The sequence below is a fragment of the Poecilia mexicana genome, unplaced genomic scaffold (assembly GCF_051168715.1).
Source record: "Poecilia mexicana isolate PSO_F unplaced genomic scaffold, ASM5116871v1 scaffold_20, whole genome shotgun sequence".
In the NCBI taxonomy this organism is placed as follows: Eukaryota; Metazoa; Chordata; class Actinopteri; order Cyprinodontiformes; family Poeciliidae; genus Poecilia; species Poecilia mexicana.
Window position 1 is genome coordinate 23,988,848 of NW_028263389.1, and position 19,588 is coordinate 24,008,435.

Here is a 19,588-nt window from a genome sequence, read left to right on the forward strand (position 1 = left end):
ACCTGATCCAGAGCCGGATGTGGTCATGTCATAGATGAGGTCTTTGAGCGTTGTTCCAACAGTGATGAAGGGGTGATCCATGGAGGGGTCCTCCTCATTGGGCACACGGTGGTGGAGGGTCCCCGCTCCGCCGGCACCCAGACCTCTTTGGTTGTGGCAGATGTAGAATGCCAGAATGAGCAGCAGACACAGCACACACACTGGGCATGCAATCACCGCAGCGAGGGCCACGGGGCCCAAAGACTGGGGTTTTTCTTCTTCTGCTACAACACACAAAGAAGAAAACAGAGGAATATGTCATGTGTTGGGCCCACCCATGGCGGAACAAGAAAAACTGAAGAGCAACACAGGTAAAAACTCACAGCATTTAAGCTGTTTTTATGCACAGCTCCCTGAAGGGAGGAGTCACAGCAGGACTTCCTGTGACGTCACAGTAGAACAAAACTCTGTTCTAGGTTTTTGTCGTCACTAGAATCCCTGTCAGCAGTTGGATTTTTTTTTTTTTTTGGAAGTACTTCCACACAGCTGGACATATTCAGATCCAAGTGAGATCTGAATATGTTATTAACATCACACATTGCAGCAGTTTGTGTGCTGCTTTTTTAGCAAGACTGCAGGGTTTCCTCCAGTGTATTATAAGCCTGGCGGCCCGCCATGCTTTACTAGCCCCCCCCACCAGGCTAAGCGTTGCTTTTTTTGTTCCTAGGAAAATAATAATAATCTTTTTTTTTTATTTATTTATTTATTTTTTTTAATCGCTTAATTATTTATTTATTTATTTTTTTCCCGATTGCAAGTGTCTCTGTTGCTCTGAGCGTTTCACTGGCGGAACAGATTTGTTCCTAAAAGTCATGTTTATAGACGATAGGTTTATAATTGATGCATTTACAGCCAGACCAATCACACTGTTAGCGCGTGTGCTGCAGCAGCTGGATGTCTGAAGTTTAACTCAGCATGGATCACATGCTTCTCCTTTCACTCAAACTGGACCCAGGCTGACCTGTAGAGATATTTACATCAACCCACTGTGTGGAATCATGTTTCTTTGGAGTAGCCTACTCCACATCAAGGTAGGAGTTTAAACCCTGCCGCGTTAGCTCTGGTTGTGAACTGCAGGAATAACTTGTAGTCGCGCTTTCTGAGGTGCGTGATGAGCAAGCGGTGAGACTGATTTATCTTTGTGAACTAAGGATTCTGTACGGCGTTTACATCCCAACACGCTGCCCAGCGCCTGGCTCAGTTTGTGATGATAAAGTTTATGTATGTGTACCCGGGTGGCGGTGCATTAGTGGTTAACGAACCAGCCCTAACTTCATCATGCAGGTTCAGCCCGGAGAGGAGCTTTCGCACTCTCCTTATAGTCACGCATCACACTGGTTTTATGTTATTTTATTATTATCTTTCCAGTTACACGAAGCACCAAACCATATAAAATGCTTTGTCTACTTAGTCAGCCAGAGTTAATGCGTGCGGCCACGCGGAGATCAGAAAATCTCATCCCTTAAAGTTCGAACAAACCAAATCAGTTTCTGTGGGCCGTATTAAAAACCCAACAGACACGAAAACAAAGAGCTACTAAAGCCACATTAGAAGCATTGAATTAAATCTCCCATTTGTTGTGCATCTCAGCGCACAGTGTAGCAGATTTAACTCATCATGCAGGGCCGGTACAAGGCTGTATGAGGCCTTGAGCAGAATTTGACTAAGGGGCCCCTGTTGCTGCTAAAAACATCAGCAACTCTAACATCTTTTGTGTTAGATTTAATCTGGGAGAAGGGAGTAGTTTAATTGGCCAAACTAAAAACAATCAGTTATAATTGCAGTTTGCTCATTTGTATTTGTGAACAAATTAAAAATCTTTTAATTTATAAATGCTGAAACCATTAAATCAAACTTAGCAGCATTGATCATCTCAATAAACAAATGTTACATTTATATATTTGTGGTCAGTGTTAAAATATTAGCATTTATGGGGCCCTGAAGCCCTAGGAGGCCTTATGGAGCTGCTGACTTAATTTGGATTAAACAGAAGTGCAAATAATTAATATTAATTTTATTTTTTGATTTGTCATTTTTAAGTCTAATTATGGGTTTAAATTAGGACTGAAACGATTCGAGTACCTCCATCCATCCATTTTCTTACACCCTTGTCCCTAGAGGGGTCGGGAGGTGCTGGTGTCTATCTCCAGCTATCGTTCTGGGCGAGAGGTGGGGTACACCCTGGACAGAGCAACACAGGACAAACAACCATGCACACACACCTAGGGAGAATTTAGAGAGACCAATTAACCAGAGTACCCGGAGAAAACCCACGCATGCAGAACATGCAAACTGCATGCAGAAAAACCAGGAATCAAACCCAGGACCTTCTTGCTGCATGGCAACAGCTCTACCAACTGTGCCACTGTGCAGCCCTTCGAGTACCTCGATTATTAAAATTCCTTAAAGAAAATTGACCTGCCTTGAAGCTTTGTTAATTTATGTTTTATTATTTCGAGCACCATGTTCCAGCCAGGACATTATTTGCATTACGCGTAGCTCTGACTTCTGCCTCTGAGTTGTTGACAAAAGCTAAGTGTTAGCGGCATAACGTCCAATTTTCAAGTTGATTGATGATAATGCCCGGGTTTTCATTGTTTTTGGAGGGCCAATAATCATCCTTAAAATGACTGGCGTGATGCCTGGAGTACACCAGCTTTTCTCCTCTGGGAGCTGCTGGTCCAAAGCGAACGGCGGGAAGAGCGCTGCAGGAGTATTTATACAGGTAAGCGGATAGACTGAACATGGCAGGTCGCTGAGAAGTTGATGGTTAAAGTGAAAGTGTAGCTTTACGGACGAACGAACCGCACAATAACTTTCATATTATCCCGGTCTCAACAAACGGGTGGCAGAAATCATCGTGGTGGTAAATGGCTGGTAGATGAGTTTCTGAGTGTAACGAACGAAGGTGCCATAAATATCCCATATTGCTCCCCCCCGTTCTTGCGTTCGTTCCCTAGTCTACTGGTCGCGTCTCCCCCACATCCCCACCCACACATTAGGTTTGTTTGTTTGTATTTCCACCCCCATCTTACTTACATTATACATAAACTAAAAGCTGGAGTATTGCTGGGTTTCAGACACGTGACCTGGATGACGCGCAAAATTCAGATGGAGGGCCGGAAGGGGATTTCTCTGGTTCAAAACAAAGCAAAATTGATCACATCAAGTACAATAATGTCCTAAATAGGCTGGAACAAACGATGCATCTCGAAAAAATATGCATATATTTAGGATATGATCCGTATTATCGCTGTAAAAAAAAAGACTAATCTTATAATCTTGAGAATTTACCCGGTATCGAGGTAATCCCCATAACTAACTACCTGGAGCTGCAGACCTCATATTATACGACGAGCCAGAAGAAAGTTTTCAAAAGCCTGGAGAATACAATCATTTAGTTTCAAGTTGGGTCAAGCACTTAGGATCAAAAGAAGCATTAAATGGCTGTCGACTTGTTTCTGCCGGGTGAGTAGTGAGTTGTGCTATTTTAAGTAATTAGTCTATGATAACGATGCTAACAACGAACTAACCCATGCTATTTCTACGAGCTTGGATCTCCTGGTAAATAACTTATTTAGCTTCTATAAACCCAAAATCATGCTGGAGTTGTATGTTAATGTTGAGTTGTTGTAGGACGCTGGATTCAGGTCCAATATAAGTCAACTATTCATACCAATCTACAGAAAGCCCATGTTCGTGTCTGGCCACGAATATGGTTTGTGGCCAGACACGAAGCATGTGGGGGAATAGTCACAGCTCACTGTAACTGTATGGGTGGGTAGGTTATATTTAATTTATTTAGCTTTCTTCTTTTTTTTTTTTAGCATGAAAGTCCCACTGAATAAACATTATATTTTGTTTGTGACTTGCACTGAGCTAACTGCTAACAACATTAGCACTCTGAGAACAACCACACTAGGGCATAAAAAAAATATAGCTGTGTTTTTTAACCTTTTTTGAGCCAAGGTACATTGTTTTAATTGAAAAAAATCACGAGGCACACATATATACTGTTACGTCCACCAAGGGCACAACATACTTGAGGAGACGAGACAAAAGATGAGGGTTCAACAAAATATTTTATTCATAAATTCTCTTCACTTTGTTTTTCTTAATTCAGGTTCTTCTGATTTTCTGTGAAGAAAATAGCATTCAAACCCTCAGATCCCGTGTCCCAAAGAAAAAGAAAACAAAACCCCAAAAGTATTAACAGAAAATTGGACCTGGTGAGCCGGTCAAACAGAACAAAACGGTACAGCAGGGGGCCAACCCTATACATGGCCGTCGAAGCCCCTACTAGTACCGGACTAAAACAAAAATAACCTAATGCAAAAGAAAGATCGAAAACAGGACAACCGGTCCCACCAGGCCAAACTCACAACGAAAAAACAAACAAACAAAGGTTAACAAAGATACCGCATGGCAGGCTGGAAACCTCAGCTGCGGCCCACAGCGGCTGGTGGTGGTGGAGCGAGCAGAAGCAAGCGGAGAGGCGGAGCCCAGGCGGGAATGGAGGGGAGAGAGCCCCACATGCCGAAAGCCAGCCTATTTATAGGCGGACTAACAGCGCCACAAATTAACGTAATTAAATGACCAAAAGAAATTATCCAAACTCCAAAATATATTTACAAAAGGTAATTTAATCAAGGTCTATAAGAAAACAAAAAAAAAGAAATAGACAAAAATCATAATGTGCCCGAAGCACATAACAATACTCATTCTTATCAAAGTGTCTTGAATAGGAATCAAATAAACACAAATTTATTTTTATCATATTTTACATTTCTCATTTCAAATTGCACTTAACATGTCCACTTCAAAAATATACTTGAATAGTGCCACAACACTGTCGTGTGTGATGCATGAATGTAGTAACATCACTAATTCTCTTGTTGATCCACTTTTCTCCTCTTTTTCGGTAAGTTTTTTTTTAAAATTAACTCTCTTGTGACCAACTACCTTTGAAACATGAAAATAACATTTATCTTTCTTTCTATTAGAACAGTTGGAGCAACCGTACAGGACACAGACTTTAGACATTTTGATGCTGGATCAACAGAAATAAATGGGCTGAATTTAGTTTCTCCATGTGGATTGGGTGACGTCAGTGCTACGTCATCTGAAACCCAGCAACAGACATTTTTTATAAGCGCATTTGTGAGCTTGCCTCCTTATTATTAAATTCAATATAATTTCAGATCTTTGTATAACTTTTCTTCAGGTTAACTTAGAAAGTGAGCTATTATTGTTACAGGTTAGCTTTCTAAGCTACAAAAAGTAACCTTTAGGGAAGCTCAAATATGAAAAATTGGACTGATATTGATATCTGATAGTAAGACCGATGTTATGCCAGATTTACCAATATTTTATTTTACACATTTTTTTATCCGATTACTCGATTAATTGTAAGAATAATCTATATATTACTAAAATATTTGTTTACAACAGCCCTAGTTTAAATAGCGTTTAACTGGCGATGTCTTCCAGTAATATTTTTACATTTCCTGCTTACTTAACATCTTGTAATACAAAAACTCGGTGGACCGCTGGTGGAACACCTCGTCGCCCCGACCACCGGACTTAGCAAGTTTTCTGGGGGAAACCCTGAGACTGCATCATCTGCATACATGTACATCTGAGCATCATTCTGGTAAGTCATTAATGAACAACAAGCTGAAAAGCAATGGTCCCAACACGGACCCCTGTGGGACCCCATAGCTGTGCTGTACCCTAATACACTTTGTTAAACATGAAATTAATGCAGTTTAATCCACCTAAAAAACTGCTAAAATAAGAGAATTCATTAAGCAATACATGATGTTGAAAGCTTTCTGGAAATCAATAAAGATAGCACCAACACCAACTGTATCCAAATTTGATTTCAGGTTTTCCACATCACTGTTTCAATTGAGTGATGTTTTCTAAAACATATGAACTATTAATGAAGTGCTTAGCATTAGTTTTGGTGAGCCAGATAAAGATGAAATCTTTTGGTAACAAGAGATTTCCTTCTTTGTAGGGCTGAAACGATTCCTCGAATGATTCGAGTACCTCGATTACTAAAATTCCTCGAGGAAAATTTACCTGCCTCGAAGCTTCGTTAATTTATGTTTTATTAGTTAGCGCACCGTGTTCCGGCCGGGACTTCATTTGCGTTGCGCGGAGCTCTCACTTCCGCCTCTGAGTTGTTGACAAAAGCTAAGTCTCAGCGGCATAAAGTCCAATCTTCAAGATTGGCCCGTGGGGATTTTATTGATTGATGATAATGCCCGACTTTTTATCGTTTTTGGGGAACCAATAAGCATCCTTAAAATGACTGGGAGAATGCCTGGAGTACGGCAGCATTTCTCCTCCGGGGCTGCTGGTTGAAAGCGAACGGCGGGAAGAGCGCTGAGGTGAGCGGATAGCCTGAACAGGGCGGGCGGCTGAGTAGCTGATGCTTACCGTGTAAATGTAGCTTTACCGACGAACCGCACAATAAATTTCATATCCCGGTCTGAAGAAACGGGTGGCGGAGCGCATCGTACATGGCTGGTAGATGAGTTTCTGAGTGTGACCAGTGAAGGTGTCGTAAATATCCCGTATTGCTTCCCCCCGTGTTCGTCCCCCGGTCTAACGGTTCGTCAGTCCGCTGGTCTATTTCCTCCCCTCCATCCATCTTACGTTCGTTCATTCGCCCTCTCCTCCCACTCCAGACGGCATTTCCCGTATTTTCAAACCCAAAGCGTGACAAGTTAGGTGGAGAGGTGAGTTTAATTAATCTATTAAACTCACTGAAGATGAATACATAAACTAAAAGCTGGATTGTAGACATTTTTTATAAGCATATTTGTGAGCCTGCCTCTTTGTTATTAAATTCAATATAATTTCAGATTTTTCTATAACTTTTCTTCTGGTTAACTTAGAAAGTGAGCTATTATTGTTACAGGTTAGTTTTCTAAACTACAAAAAAGCAACTGTTAGGGATGCTCAAATATGAAAAATTGGACTGATATTGATATCTGATAGTAACACCTGTATTATGCCAGATTTACCAATATTTCATTTTATAATTTTTTTTTTATCCGATTACTCGATTAATCGTAAGAATAATCGATAGATTACTTGATTACTAAAATATTCGTTTACAACAGCCCTAGTTTATTCCATCCAGTGGGTGTCATGATGTGATTTTTTTGGCGGTGAGGAAGACGCTCATAGGCCCAGGCAGACAATTAGAAGGTGTTTAATGAATAAATCCAAGATAACAGAATCAGCAACACAGGGAGCACAGAGGAAACAAGACATGTAGCAACAGACAGACGTACCATAGATGATGACCTGACAAGGAACAAAGACAACAGGTGGACTTAAATACACAGGGAGGGTAATCAGGGAACTAGACACACCTGGGAAGCAATCAACAGGGAAGACAGGACAGGAACAGGACTAAACACAGAATACCTCAAAATAACTACACAGAAAAACAAGGATCACAACAGTAGGAGTCATTACACTAAATGCTTGTTTCCTTTTTTCTGTGCATGGGACATGCAAAAAAAAAAAATGTTTTTGGAGCGTAAAGAATGGAAAGTAACAGATGATTGTAGGAGAGAATTTAAGTAGGTTGGAGCCAGTAGTAGAGTTTTATAAATCAGTATCTTCAAGTGATTGTATCTCCGTATGCTTAAAGGAGGCCATTCAGGATTTGCATGCAACTCAGTGATGTGTAAGACGCCTGCTTGTTACCTGGAACTGAGGTCTTGACTGGCCTTAGTTAGAGCCAAACCAAAGCAGCTGGAGCTTAAGACGTTAAATGAAGAAAAAAAATCCCTGGAGATAAACTGGAGGAAATGATCTCCATCTCTGAGGAGACATCAGAGGGAACACCTGCAGGTGATTGACACCTCTTCACCCCAGAAACACGCCGCCACCATGAAAATGACTTATGAAGAGATTACTCGATTACTAAAATATTCGTTTACAACAGCCCTACTTCTTTGTGTTACATTCTTTAAGCTTAGTAAGTGTTGTTGACATCTGTGGTGAGAGAGCCATCTTAAGACCGATACACTCAATGGTAAGTAAACATGCCTGTTCTATTAAACGACACTTTCTATTCCCCCCCGCAAACACACACACCCCTCTGTTCTAAAGATATCATGGTCTGCCACATCCACAGGTGGGGGATTATTACTAACCAGATCTCAGACAAACAGAGAACTTCAGACATGGACTTCCATAATAAATTATGGATCTGATGACACTTTGGTGAAATGCAAGATAGGCCTTCAGGCTTCCATGATGGCTTCATCATGATTAAAGATGACATACAGATCAGTGAACCAGTGTCAGGATCATTTCTATGCAGGACTCTCAGGGACACACTCACTTGAATTCTGTTAAAGTCTGCCTTTATAGTTTCATTTCTGTGATTGTGTGTCCTTGGCCCAGCTCTGTTTGAAGAGTCTCAGGTGAAAAATGTTCCATCTTTACAGAGGTCACAGTCTGAGCTCTTTATGTTCTCAAAGGTGGTTTCACTACAATAAATCCAAGGCATAAATCCAAGGCAACCAGACATTCAGTCATTGTAACTCAGCCCTTCATTCAAACACATCTGTTTATTCCCAGATGAGTTTGGTCACATCGGCTGGATTATTTTTGTTGAAAAGTCTAGAAGCTGTACGTTAGCAGCTGTTGTGTGAGGTGTTGGTGTGGATACCTACGAAAGACTGGGAAATCCGGCTCCTTGTTGCAGTAGTCAGACGAGCAGCACATGGGGAAGATGCCAGTGTCCGTTCTGGAGTTCGGGGCGCAGACGAAGGGTCTGTCTCGAGGGATCAGTTCGCTGTCATGTATGCACTGACGCTGTTCTGAGATCTGCTGGCTCCCGGACTTCCTAATGGCCACAAAGCAGACGCCATCTGTGGTGCAGCTGGAGTTGGCGCTGCAGCGGTCACAGTAACACTGGAGGGCTGCCGAGGGAACCAAGAGCAAGGTTACACCTAAAGTCTGTGTAGCGTGGCACAGGAAACACATTCTACACAGCTTTTCTCTTTTTCAGCCACACAAACTAAAGGAAACCTGAGGAGAGGGAACATATCCATCCAGTCAGGACTGGGAACACCTGAGGGAGCAGGGCAGCTTGAATGGAAAAAAATCATAACTCTGATTTTTTTTTTTATTTAATAGAGATTAATAAAATACAGTTGAAGTGAAGGAGGAGACTGTAAAACATTTTTAATACTCTGTTAATTTTTCTTCCAGACCTAGAATGGAAAATACTTCTAACCAGTTCCCTTCATTTTCAAGCTTAACAAGTTAGATCTTGTCACACTTTACATTCTGTTTGTTGTTGTGCAACACCTCCCCCCCCCCTTCTCTCTCTCTACTTCCTCTTCTGAGAGGAGGGAGATGTTGCTCCCAGCTCTCCGTCTAACGGGTGAATTGAGTTTCCTAAATCTGCCGGGATTTACCCTACCCAGAACTGAAGTAAACTCTGTTTAAGCTGGGTGCGAGAAAGACTAGCCTGGTTTCTAACGACCTCCATCCAGATGTCCCACCCTTTTTCACCCTGTGAATTAGCCAGATAGAGCAGCCCAGAATCAGCTAGTTTCACAGAGCACATCTGTTAACGGTCGCTCTTTCTCTTATTACAACTTGCACTTGTTACTGAACCAGGTAGGTTTTAGTGACTCGGGCGAGTCCCAAGGGTGTTGTTTTAGTTTTGGCTAAAAGCAACTTATAAAACATTTTCCACCTTCTCCTCCCAGAATCAAACTTCATAGCTATTTTACAACCATCAAAGAACTTTAAGGTGACTCATTAACTGAATGTCCACAACATCTTTTAGATTTTCTTAATGCTAAATATTGTATTAGTAAGGCAGTTTTGCAAGGGTCAGTACAGCTTAAATCAGTAACAGAAATAATCAAATAAGTAAAATCAATAATCTAGCCTATCTTTCCCTAATGCTGACACTGTGAACTAAAAAAGGAAAACTTTGAGAGAGACGGACGGTGTTTGGCATTTTGAACCCCAGAACTGGCCTGATGATGAAAAAGGTGTTGCAGCAGCAGGAGGCTCCCAGTACAGGAAGAGTACTGAGTCAGAGCGGCAGATCTCGGGCCTCAGGGTGACTTCCTCATGCTCGTAGCGGCCCTCTCCTTCTTGGCTTGCAGCTCTGTAGCTCCTTTTTCTTCGTCTCACGATCTTTCTGGTCCTTCGAGATGTAGACGAGCTGGTCTCATGGAAGGAACCCAGTTCTTCCTCTTTGCCTTTGTTCTTTGCCTTTGTCTTTATCTTCATCTTTGCCTTGGTCTTTGTCTTTGGGGTCTCGAACCCAGCTGATGAGAGAAGTGCAATTTGAAGCCACATGTTGCGGGGCTAACGGGTTGGTCCCCATGTGCAGAACAGTCTTCGGCTCTGTGGCTCCGGCTCTTCTTCAGCTGCAGAGTTCTTTGTCCATCTCGATCTTGGCTCGAAGCTGCCTGAAGGATCCAACCAAAGACTCCTCTTTTGCACTCACCTTATAAAGGGTTTATCCACCCTTTTAGTGCATTTGCATTGGCTAGCTTTGTTGCTGTGCCTGTTTCATTGGCTGACTGCTTGGACCGATAATCTCATATCCATCACCATCTTTGGACATGACCTGATGTCTGTTCTAATGTCCCAAGTTGCTCAACAGTCCTCTTGTGTCTAACCTTTTCTTAGGTAAGTTTTAAGTTTAGCAATAAGGCGTTGGACACCTCCGCTCTCCCATCAGTTCCTCTTTCTCCCTGACATTTCACCTACCATCTACCTCCAACACAACATCAGTGACCTTTAGTTACAGTTACACATTTTACACCATTTCAAGTTCAATGTCAAAATCACATTTATAACCCCTTAGTTTCTCTGATTTAGCATTCACTTATAATATTATAATAACCATTACTTATTAGTTACTCTTATAATCATAATGTGTTATTACAGACATTTCTGAAAAGAAACCAAGAATAATTCATTATTCTAATTATTTGACACCATGTTACAGTTACTTCTTTCTCCTTTAAGTACTTCCATAAGTATAAGAGTAAGTGTAAATATTCTTATAATCAAACCAACATCAACCACTGGTTAAACCAATATTAATTATTGGCTTAATTATAAGTTATCATTATTAATTCAAGTATTTTACTCTGGGTCTTATCCAATCACTCAAAATGTTTAGATTTTATTCTTTAAACCTTTAGTGCTCAAAATGAGCAGTCTGAACTATTTTAATCACTGCAGGCTGGAAACTTCCTCTTTTTCCAGGGAACCTGCTCTTCCTGTTCCATGACTCTCTTTCTGTCTGACTATGATTTTTTATGATTAAATAGAAAAAAGTAGAATTAAAGCAGGACACAATAACAACACACACAACCAGATTAATTTTATTACCGTCTGACTCTACTGTTGGGTCTTGATGTCACCTGTGTAATCAGTTTTAAAGATAACTTTATTTATTATTATTATTAAACTAAAATCTCCAGCATGGGGAAGTGGGCTGAGCTCGACTTTTCTCGACAATTCAGACAAACTGACTTATCCTCCACATCCTCACACGCACACACACACACACGCGCGCGCACACGTACACACACAATAAGTTCCAAAGAAAACTACTGTTCAACAGGGCATTTTACACTGTTTCAATTTTTAAAAAACTCAAACATTCTTTGCAAAACAAAAAAAGTAGGGACGCGCTAGTGTTTGTGGAAATAAACATTGATGCTAATGGTGGAGCTTATCTTGTGATCTTGAAGTTGTTATCCAGGGAAGGACACGTGATACAGTTATTCTGAGCGGACGCTTGTCTCTGGGCTCCCACTCCTCTCGAGCCAATTTGGGTTGTTCTTGTATCCTTATCTAACCTAACAAGTTGTAGGCTTATCTTATAGCAACCCAACACCATGCCCAACCCTAAAACAGCCAAATCTTCCGTTTATAAACCAACTGAAGAGCCAACAAGGAAGAATATGCTGACTAGCAATTCTTCCTTGCAGCACGAGGTGCTTGCTAGCGGCTCTGACGCACATATATCTCCCAATCTGTCACAGAAGATTTCAGCTCTGATTGATATGAAGTTTAAGGAGTTCTCCACCACTTTGGGTAACATCTCTCTGCTAAATTAGAAGCCAACACGGAACGCATCACGGAAGCAGAGCACCGCATCTCAGCGGTGGAGGACGACATGTCGGCGGTGAGACCCAAGCTGAAAGAGCTGGAGTCTAAAGTGCACACTCTGACGGAGAAATGTACCGATTTGGAGGGACGCAGTTGTAGGGATAATATCTTGATTTACAACTTCAAAGAAGACATGGAAGGCCAACATCTCTCATTTTTTGAGAGATGGCTTCCTACTCTTCTTGGCTTGGAGTCTAAGCGGGGCGTCATTAAGATCGATCGGGCTCAACGGAGCCCTGGACCATCGAGACCTGACCGGCCGTGCACTGTGATTGTTAAGTTACATCACTCCAGAGATACATCCAGGATCCTGGCGGCGGCAAGGAAGCAGGCTCCGCTCACATGCGAAGGCCAAACGGTCTTCATCAGACAGGATATGACCGCTGCTGTCAAGGATATGTGCCGTGCGTTTAACGGGATGTGTGAACTTCTTGTCAAGAAGGAGGTGAGATTCTTCATGCAATATCCGGCTGTCCTGTCTTTTACACACGGAGGGAAAACCCGTTCGTTTTGATCACCCAAGGATGCACTGGCTTTCCAGGATGAAATGAACTGAGACCATCTTATGGCTTGGTTGGATACATACGTTGGACCTTTGCCTGGAGGCTGGTGCTCTACTTTTTCTTTCCTTTTCTCTTCGGTGCATAACTCTGTTGTAAAGGTATGTGGCTAATTGTTGGACAGATGTTCCACGACTTGGATTTTTGTTTACTTTGTGCCTCACATGGATAAACAAGATATGATTAAAAAAAACATGCTGGTTGCTGGGACACGTTTAAATTGTGGTGGCTCGGGGTGGGGTGGGGGGGTTTAGCTTAGGGAGGATGTCTGGTCTTCTTTTCTCGGCGGCGACTCTTCTCGGTTTCATGTGCCCCAGTTTTAATTTTTTTTTACTGCGGTTGGCGGTCCAGAACCGTACAGGGGGAAGGGGGGCAAAGGGTGGGGGTTAGAGGTTGTGTTGGGGCCATCGTTTGGGGATGGCTGTTCTTTCGCTCATGTGGTTTTTTTTCTCATTATTGTTTACGCCAATGTACAATGCAAGTTACCTGTTTTTCATGTCAAAAAACCACCGGTTTTTCAATTACTTTTCATAAATTCATGGAAGTATACTGTAGTTATTATAACACTCTCTCACAGATTATCAAACTATCGTCAGCTTTACTATGAGTGATCTCAAAACAGTCTCCCTTAATGTTATGGGAATAAATAATGTGATATAAAGACAAAAGAAAAAGGAAAACACAAAAATAGCGTTATTATCAGAAAAACCACTTAACTGACAGTGAGCACTTTAAACTGAGGAGGAATTGGGTGGGCCAGGTGTTTTACTCATCACATAACTCTAAGAGTAGTGGAGCTGCCATACTAATCCACCAGAGTCTACCCTTTACATTGGAGAAAACTATGAGAGACAATGATGGTCGGTATGTCCTTATCTCAGGTTATCTTTATGGAGAACACATTTTAATAGGTTGCATATAAGGTCCAAATATATACGAGGATACTTTCTTCCCAAAACTTCTGTTGGACATTGCATCGGTACACACGTACATAGTAGTGGTGGTGGGGGGGGGATTTTAATTGCATTCACGACCCAGGTGTTGACCAATCTCATCCCAGATCTACTACAACTTCAAGAAAAAGTTTGAGATTGCAAGAGTTTTGCCAAGACTGTATGACACCTGGAGTCACTAACCCTAAAGAGAGAGATTACGCTTTTTTTTCTCAACCCCATCAAACATTCTCTCGGACTGATTTCTTATTATCTTCAAGAATGGTATTGGATCGAGTTAGAAACTGTTCAATTAGCACATGTACAATCTCAGATCACTCTCCTGTTATCTTATATATTAGCCCCCCTTATGCTGAACCTGCTTCTCGCCACTGGAGGATGAATCCCTCTTTACTGAGCTACCCATCTTTTATTGACTACATTAAAGATCAGTGGAATTTCTTTATGGATACTAATAAGACCCCAGATGTCAACCCTTCGTTACTCTAGGAGACAGCTATCGCTTTTATTAGGGGATGTGTCATTTCATATACCACAGCTCAGAAAAAAGCTGCCGTTACAGAACAATTATGCTTAGAAAGAATAGTACAACACACAGAGTTGCAATTTAAAAATACACCCTCTAGAGCACTGTCAAAAAAGTTAGAAGCAGCTCGCTCAGCTTTAAATCAATTACTAACAAAACAAGCAGAATCAACTATTTTCTTTGCTAAACCGTATCAGCCAGGGAACAAGCCGGGTCGGCTTCTAGCAAGGCTAACAAAAGGCAGAATGGAAGCAAACACAATTTCATCATTACAAGACAATAACCGAGACAGACATCATAAAACGACAGACATTAATAGGGTTATGAGGGAATTCTATCAAAAACTGTATTCATCTGAATGCAATTTATCCGATGTTAAAATAACAGAATTCTTAATTGGCGTGACTCTCCCTCGCCTGACAGAGGAACAACAAGAAGTCTTAGGTGCTCCAATCTCTCAGACAGAAGTCAGTGAAGCCATCGCCTCCCACTAAGGGTGGAAAAGCTCCTGGACCTGACGGTTTCTGTCCAGAATTCTATAAGAAACTAAGTCACCTGGTGGTAGGACCACTTACTGACATGTTTATGCACTCGTTTGGGCGTGGAGGCTTGCCACCAACTCTTAACCTGGCGAACATCAACCTCATCCTCAAAAAAGATAAACCACCAGACATCTGTGGCTCATATAGACCTATTAGTCTTATTGGGGTAGATGGTAAGCTGCTCTCTAAATTACTTGCAACGAGACTGGAGAAGCTGTTGACTTTCTTAATAAACCCAGATCAGACTGGGTTCATACAAAATCATTTCTCCTTCACAAATGAGATTACTTAACGTAATTCAGTACTCAAGCCAAACAAACTGTAGAGCCTTTGCTGTATCTTTAGATGCTGAAAAGGCATTTGATAGGATTGAGTGGAAGTACTTATTTAATGTTTTGGAGAGAATTGGTATAGGGGGTGATTTTCTGAAATGGATCAAGATACTTTGATCAGCCTGTGTCATGACTAATGGTGTTCAATCTCCATGTTTTACAATACGTAGGGGAACTCGACAGGGTTGTCCTCTATCCCCGCTTCAGTTCGCTCTTGCGCTGGAGCCCCTAGCAGTGGTTATTAGATCACAACAAAATGTACATGGTGTGATGATTGGCGGTAAAGTCCATAAAATAGCGTTATTTGTAACAAAACCTGACATCTCAATACCAGCTATTTTATCTTCTAATCATGAGTTTGGTTCCTTTTCGGGTTATAAAATCAATTTTGATAAATCAAAAGCAATGTCATTAGGTATTACTACTGTCCAGGACCTACCCTCTAGCTGTTCCCTGAGATGCTCCCAACATGGCTTCACTTACCTTGGAAAAAAAGGTGTCCCCTAACCTGACAGAACTATGGAAGCTTAATTTCTCTCCAACAGTTAGTAAAATAAGGAGGGACTTAGAAAGGTTGGCATGACCTTCCCTTATCATTTATGGCAGTGGTCCCCAACATTAAATATTTCCGTTTTATGTAATATTTGAGTCAGGAGGATCTTTAATTTTGAAAATCCTTTAACCGGATTCTCTCGGTTACTTGCGTGCCAACGCTGAGCCCACAAGCAGCAAAATGAGTAAGAAATAGATCAGGTGTCTAATGAAGCAATGAAGCTTCAAACTGCTTCGTCACGTGGAGACCAAGCAGGCTGTGGATATAAGCAACACTTCAGGTGTTATTGTCTCCAATCACTCCCAGATGGGACCGTCTCATTGCAGAGAAACAAGCTCAGGGCTCCCGTTAGTCATTATCGTGAATTAAAATTTTCACGAAAATAAAATGTTAGTTTTTGTGGTGCATCTGTATCTTATTTTGAAGGGATATATAAACGTTACCATAGCGACCAGTCAGAGAGTGTTTGGGCAGTGGTCGAGAGGAGATGAGTAGAGCTTGTGAGTCTTAAGTCTGGTAAAATAAGACGGCAAGATTTAAGAATTGTCGGCTGATTCTCCAAACCTCTGTGACCACAGAGCTGATAAAAGTACAACAGATTTGATCGGTTCGTGTCTCCAGCCACACGGCAGGAGCAACACGAACCGATTCCAGTCACGAACATCGCGATTCCAGAAGAAATCCACAAAACTCCCAACATAGCATACGGGAATTTAGAATAACCAAACACGGATGACGATGTAGAAGCAATAGTGATAGTTTGTGGAGTCATTTTAAGAGATGAAAGATGTAACAAAAAGAAAAGGCGGTGGATAAAAGACGACAGGAGCAGCCGCTCTATTTGCTGCACTATGATTTGGAGGTGACTATGTTTTTTCATAGTTAACATTTTTAACTGAATAAACATATATAATAATGACCTTTACATATAATAAAAAACATTTCCACATATCATCTCCGATATCCACCGGACTCTCAGTTGCGCGATATGTCAGCTGTTTAGGATTCCTCTCTGTTCTTACGTCACCGCGCTTTCTGATTGGCTACCTGTCACATTCAGCAGGTTGTATTCTCGTTCCCAGTCAGGAAAAACCACACAGGCTGCGATAAAAGGGCCAAGACAACCTAAATTGGGTATATTCAGGATTTAGCGGGAACACCAACATGCAGAAGCCTTATCTGACGGTTCACGACTCCCCCCCCACCTCCCCGGGCCGCAGCAAAATTTCCAAGTCTTGACCGGTCCGCGTTAATAAAAAGGTTGGGGACCACTGATTTATGGGATGTATAAGTTTGATTAAAATGAAAATTTTTCCACGGCTTTTATATCCCCTCCTAATGTTACCCCTTTGGCTATCCAAAAAAGTCACTACGAATATAGAGAGAGCATTTTCCAGATTCATTTGGCATGGCAAGAGACCACAACAGAAAATCAAAGCTTTACAGCTTCCTGTTGACAGAGGTGACTTGGCTTTGCCAAACATCTACTATTACAATTGGGCTTGCCATGCTCGTTATCTGTGGGAGTGGTTACAGGCTCATCTTAACTCAAACTCTTGCCTTGATTCGTGGGCCTCTCAGTCTGCTTCTTTGTGGAGCCTCACCACCAGAGACAGGAAGAGGCTATCAAGAGATATTAAACATAATCCAATCATTTATAACACAATTAGAGTGTGGCAGAGAATTTGGAACCACGCTCCTCACTCCTGACACCTTTCACAAGAAACCAGGACTTTATCCCAGGTCTTGAGCCCAACATTTTTGACCTGTGGCATAGCAGAGGAGTGAGAGTGATCGGAGATCTGTTTACAGAGAATGTACTCATGAAAGTTAAAATTTGGTATTCCTAAAGAACAGTTTCTTCAAATTTGCCATTTCAATGGCTTTCTGAAGCTCTCTCATTCTGGCTTGGTCACACACAATGAGATTGAGAAATTCCTTGTCGACCGGAAAAAACTTAGGCATTTTATTTCCGCTTTCTATGCAGTGCTCTACTCTCTCACCCCAGGTGGTGCCGGGGACATTGCGCGGAAATGGGAGGGAGACCTTGACACAGTATACATTGAGGATGACTGGCAAGAAGCCATTAATGTAGTTAATTCAACCTTTATATGTAATACGCTCAGAGAGACACAGTATAAAATACATCGTCTACATATAACACCTTTTATACTGAATAAGATGGATCGCCAGCTTTCTCCCTTATGCAATAAATGTGGAAGAGAGGTTGGAACGTACTACCATTATTTCTGGCAATGCAAATTGATTAAAAGATTCTGGGGTGCAATTTCTAAAGAGCTGAGCGACGTGTTTCATGTAAAGATCAGATGTGACCCAGGTCTGTTTCTTCTTGGCCTCCCTTCAAAATCAGTCTCTCTGATACAATTGCACTTCAAACTATGTGACAAATTATTGCTTCTGGGTAGGAGATGCATTTTAATTAATTGGATTAAGGATAAGCCTCCAACTGTCACACAATGGTATAGAGAAATATTTAGGGTCCTCCCTCATGCAAGTATTAGTGCAGTTCTTAAGGGTAATGAAAAACATTTCCTGGATATGTGGTCTCCTGTGCTTAACTATCTACCTAAAGAGTTGACGCAACTCGTGATGAGAGGTCAGAATCCTATAAAGTGGAAGGTCTCACCAGATCTTAACTAAAGAACACCCTCCTTTTGTATCTCATTGCATCTTTCTTTTCCTTTCTTTTATCACCCGGCTAGTTATATGTTTGTGTTGTCAAGCTTTAAACATGTCTATAAATGTTTGCCGACCATTGGATACATGATTTGACATAAATGTGACATTGTACGTTGGCTTCCCCCCCCCTTTTTCTTTGTTTTTTGTCTTTTGTTTTTTTGTTTGTTTTGTTTCTCTTCTTCACCTACTCATGAAAGGTTATAGGCAGTACAGTGTATAATGTTCTATTTTCTCTACTTGTGAAAGCATAAAAGTAATAAAAATGTTTATAAAAAAAAAGTTGTTATCCAACCAGAGCCAGCACATCAACAACTTCCTCCTCACCATTGTCCATCATGGTTGTTGTTTTTCTTCACACTTTCAGTGATGTTTGTCAAGTGTTAACAATGTTTAGGTCGGATGAATGGCAGTACAGACTTAAAACCACATATCAAAGTGGTCTGGGTTGCATTTCTAAAAATCTGAGCTGTGTTGTTCAGACTGTCATAAAAAGAACAGACACAGGTCGCAATATGGTAAAAATGAGATTTGGGTCACTTAAACTTGCAGTGTGAACCAAGTCTACTACTAGTTCAGTGTCAAACAGTAACAAACTAAATGTCATCTTATTTGCATTAAAGGTTGAGCTGAAGGTTTAATGTGATTTTGCTACCAATTTCTTCTCTTTAGTCACATTTTTCTAGTCACATGTCTGAAAAAGGAAAATATAAATTTCAATTTAGAAAACTGGTCATTTCTCACCAGCTCAGACCCTCAAATCCAACATGGCTGACGGCTTCAGTTATAACACAGTTTATGTGCTCTTCTGTTAGAATATGAAGTCCCTCCCCATGATCAATGCCCTGGAACAATTCGTATTCCTAGTTTGCTTTACAGCACAGCTTGGCTTCTAATCATCCAGTTGCTCATATCTGCCTGGTAAATAGTCAACAGTGACATTTTTTTGAGAACTGCTGAACGCAGCACACGTCCCAGCAGCGGTCCTCATACCACAGTTTGAGAAGCATAGCAGTTTCCTCTGACCCCCACCAGCAGGCAAGGCTGGTGAACCCTAAAAGTGTTCTTGATGCCCAAGGACAACGACAGAGAACCAGCAACCCACTGGCTCCAGGACGAATCCCTGCCACAAGGAAAGCTATGATTCATGCCTCTTACTGCTCGCCTGTGTCATGATCTCAGCCCTTCAGCTCC

The 19,588-nt window shown here is 41.4% G+C and overlaps 1 protein-coding gene across 8 annotated transcripts in view; it reads right to left on the bottom strand.

Moving 5' to 3' along the window:
* tgfbr1b (transforming growth factor, beta receptor 1 b) overlaps positions 1–19,588 on the bottom strand; it is a 79,218-nt gene that overhangs the window by 38,198 nt on the left and 21,432 nt on the right. For 7 of the 8 annotated variants that reach the window (XR_015761567.1, XR_015761566.1, XR_015761565.1 and 4 more), the window contains 2 exons: positions 8,748–8,996; positions 3–263 (listed from right to left, as the gene is read on the bottom strand). Coding sequence is in view for 3 of the 8 variants with exons in the window: in XM_088001151.1 (XP_087857277.1) it covers positions 3–263; positions 8,748–8,996 (510 nt within the window). In the remaining 5 variants the exon portion in view is untranslated. The remainder of the gene's footprint in view (positions 1–2; positions 264–8,747; positions 8,997–19,588) is intronic. The other variant, XM_088001150.1, reaches the window with a different exon arrangement.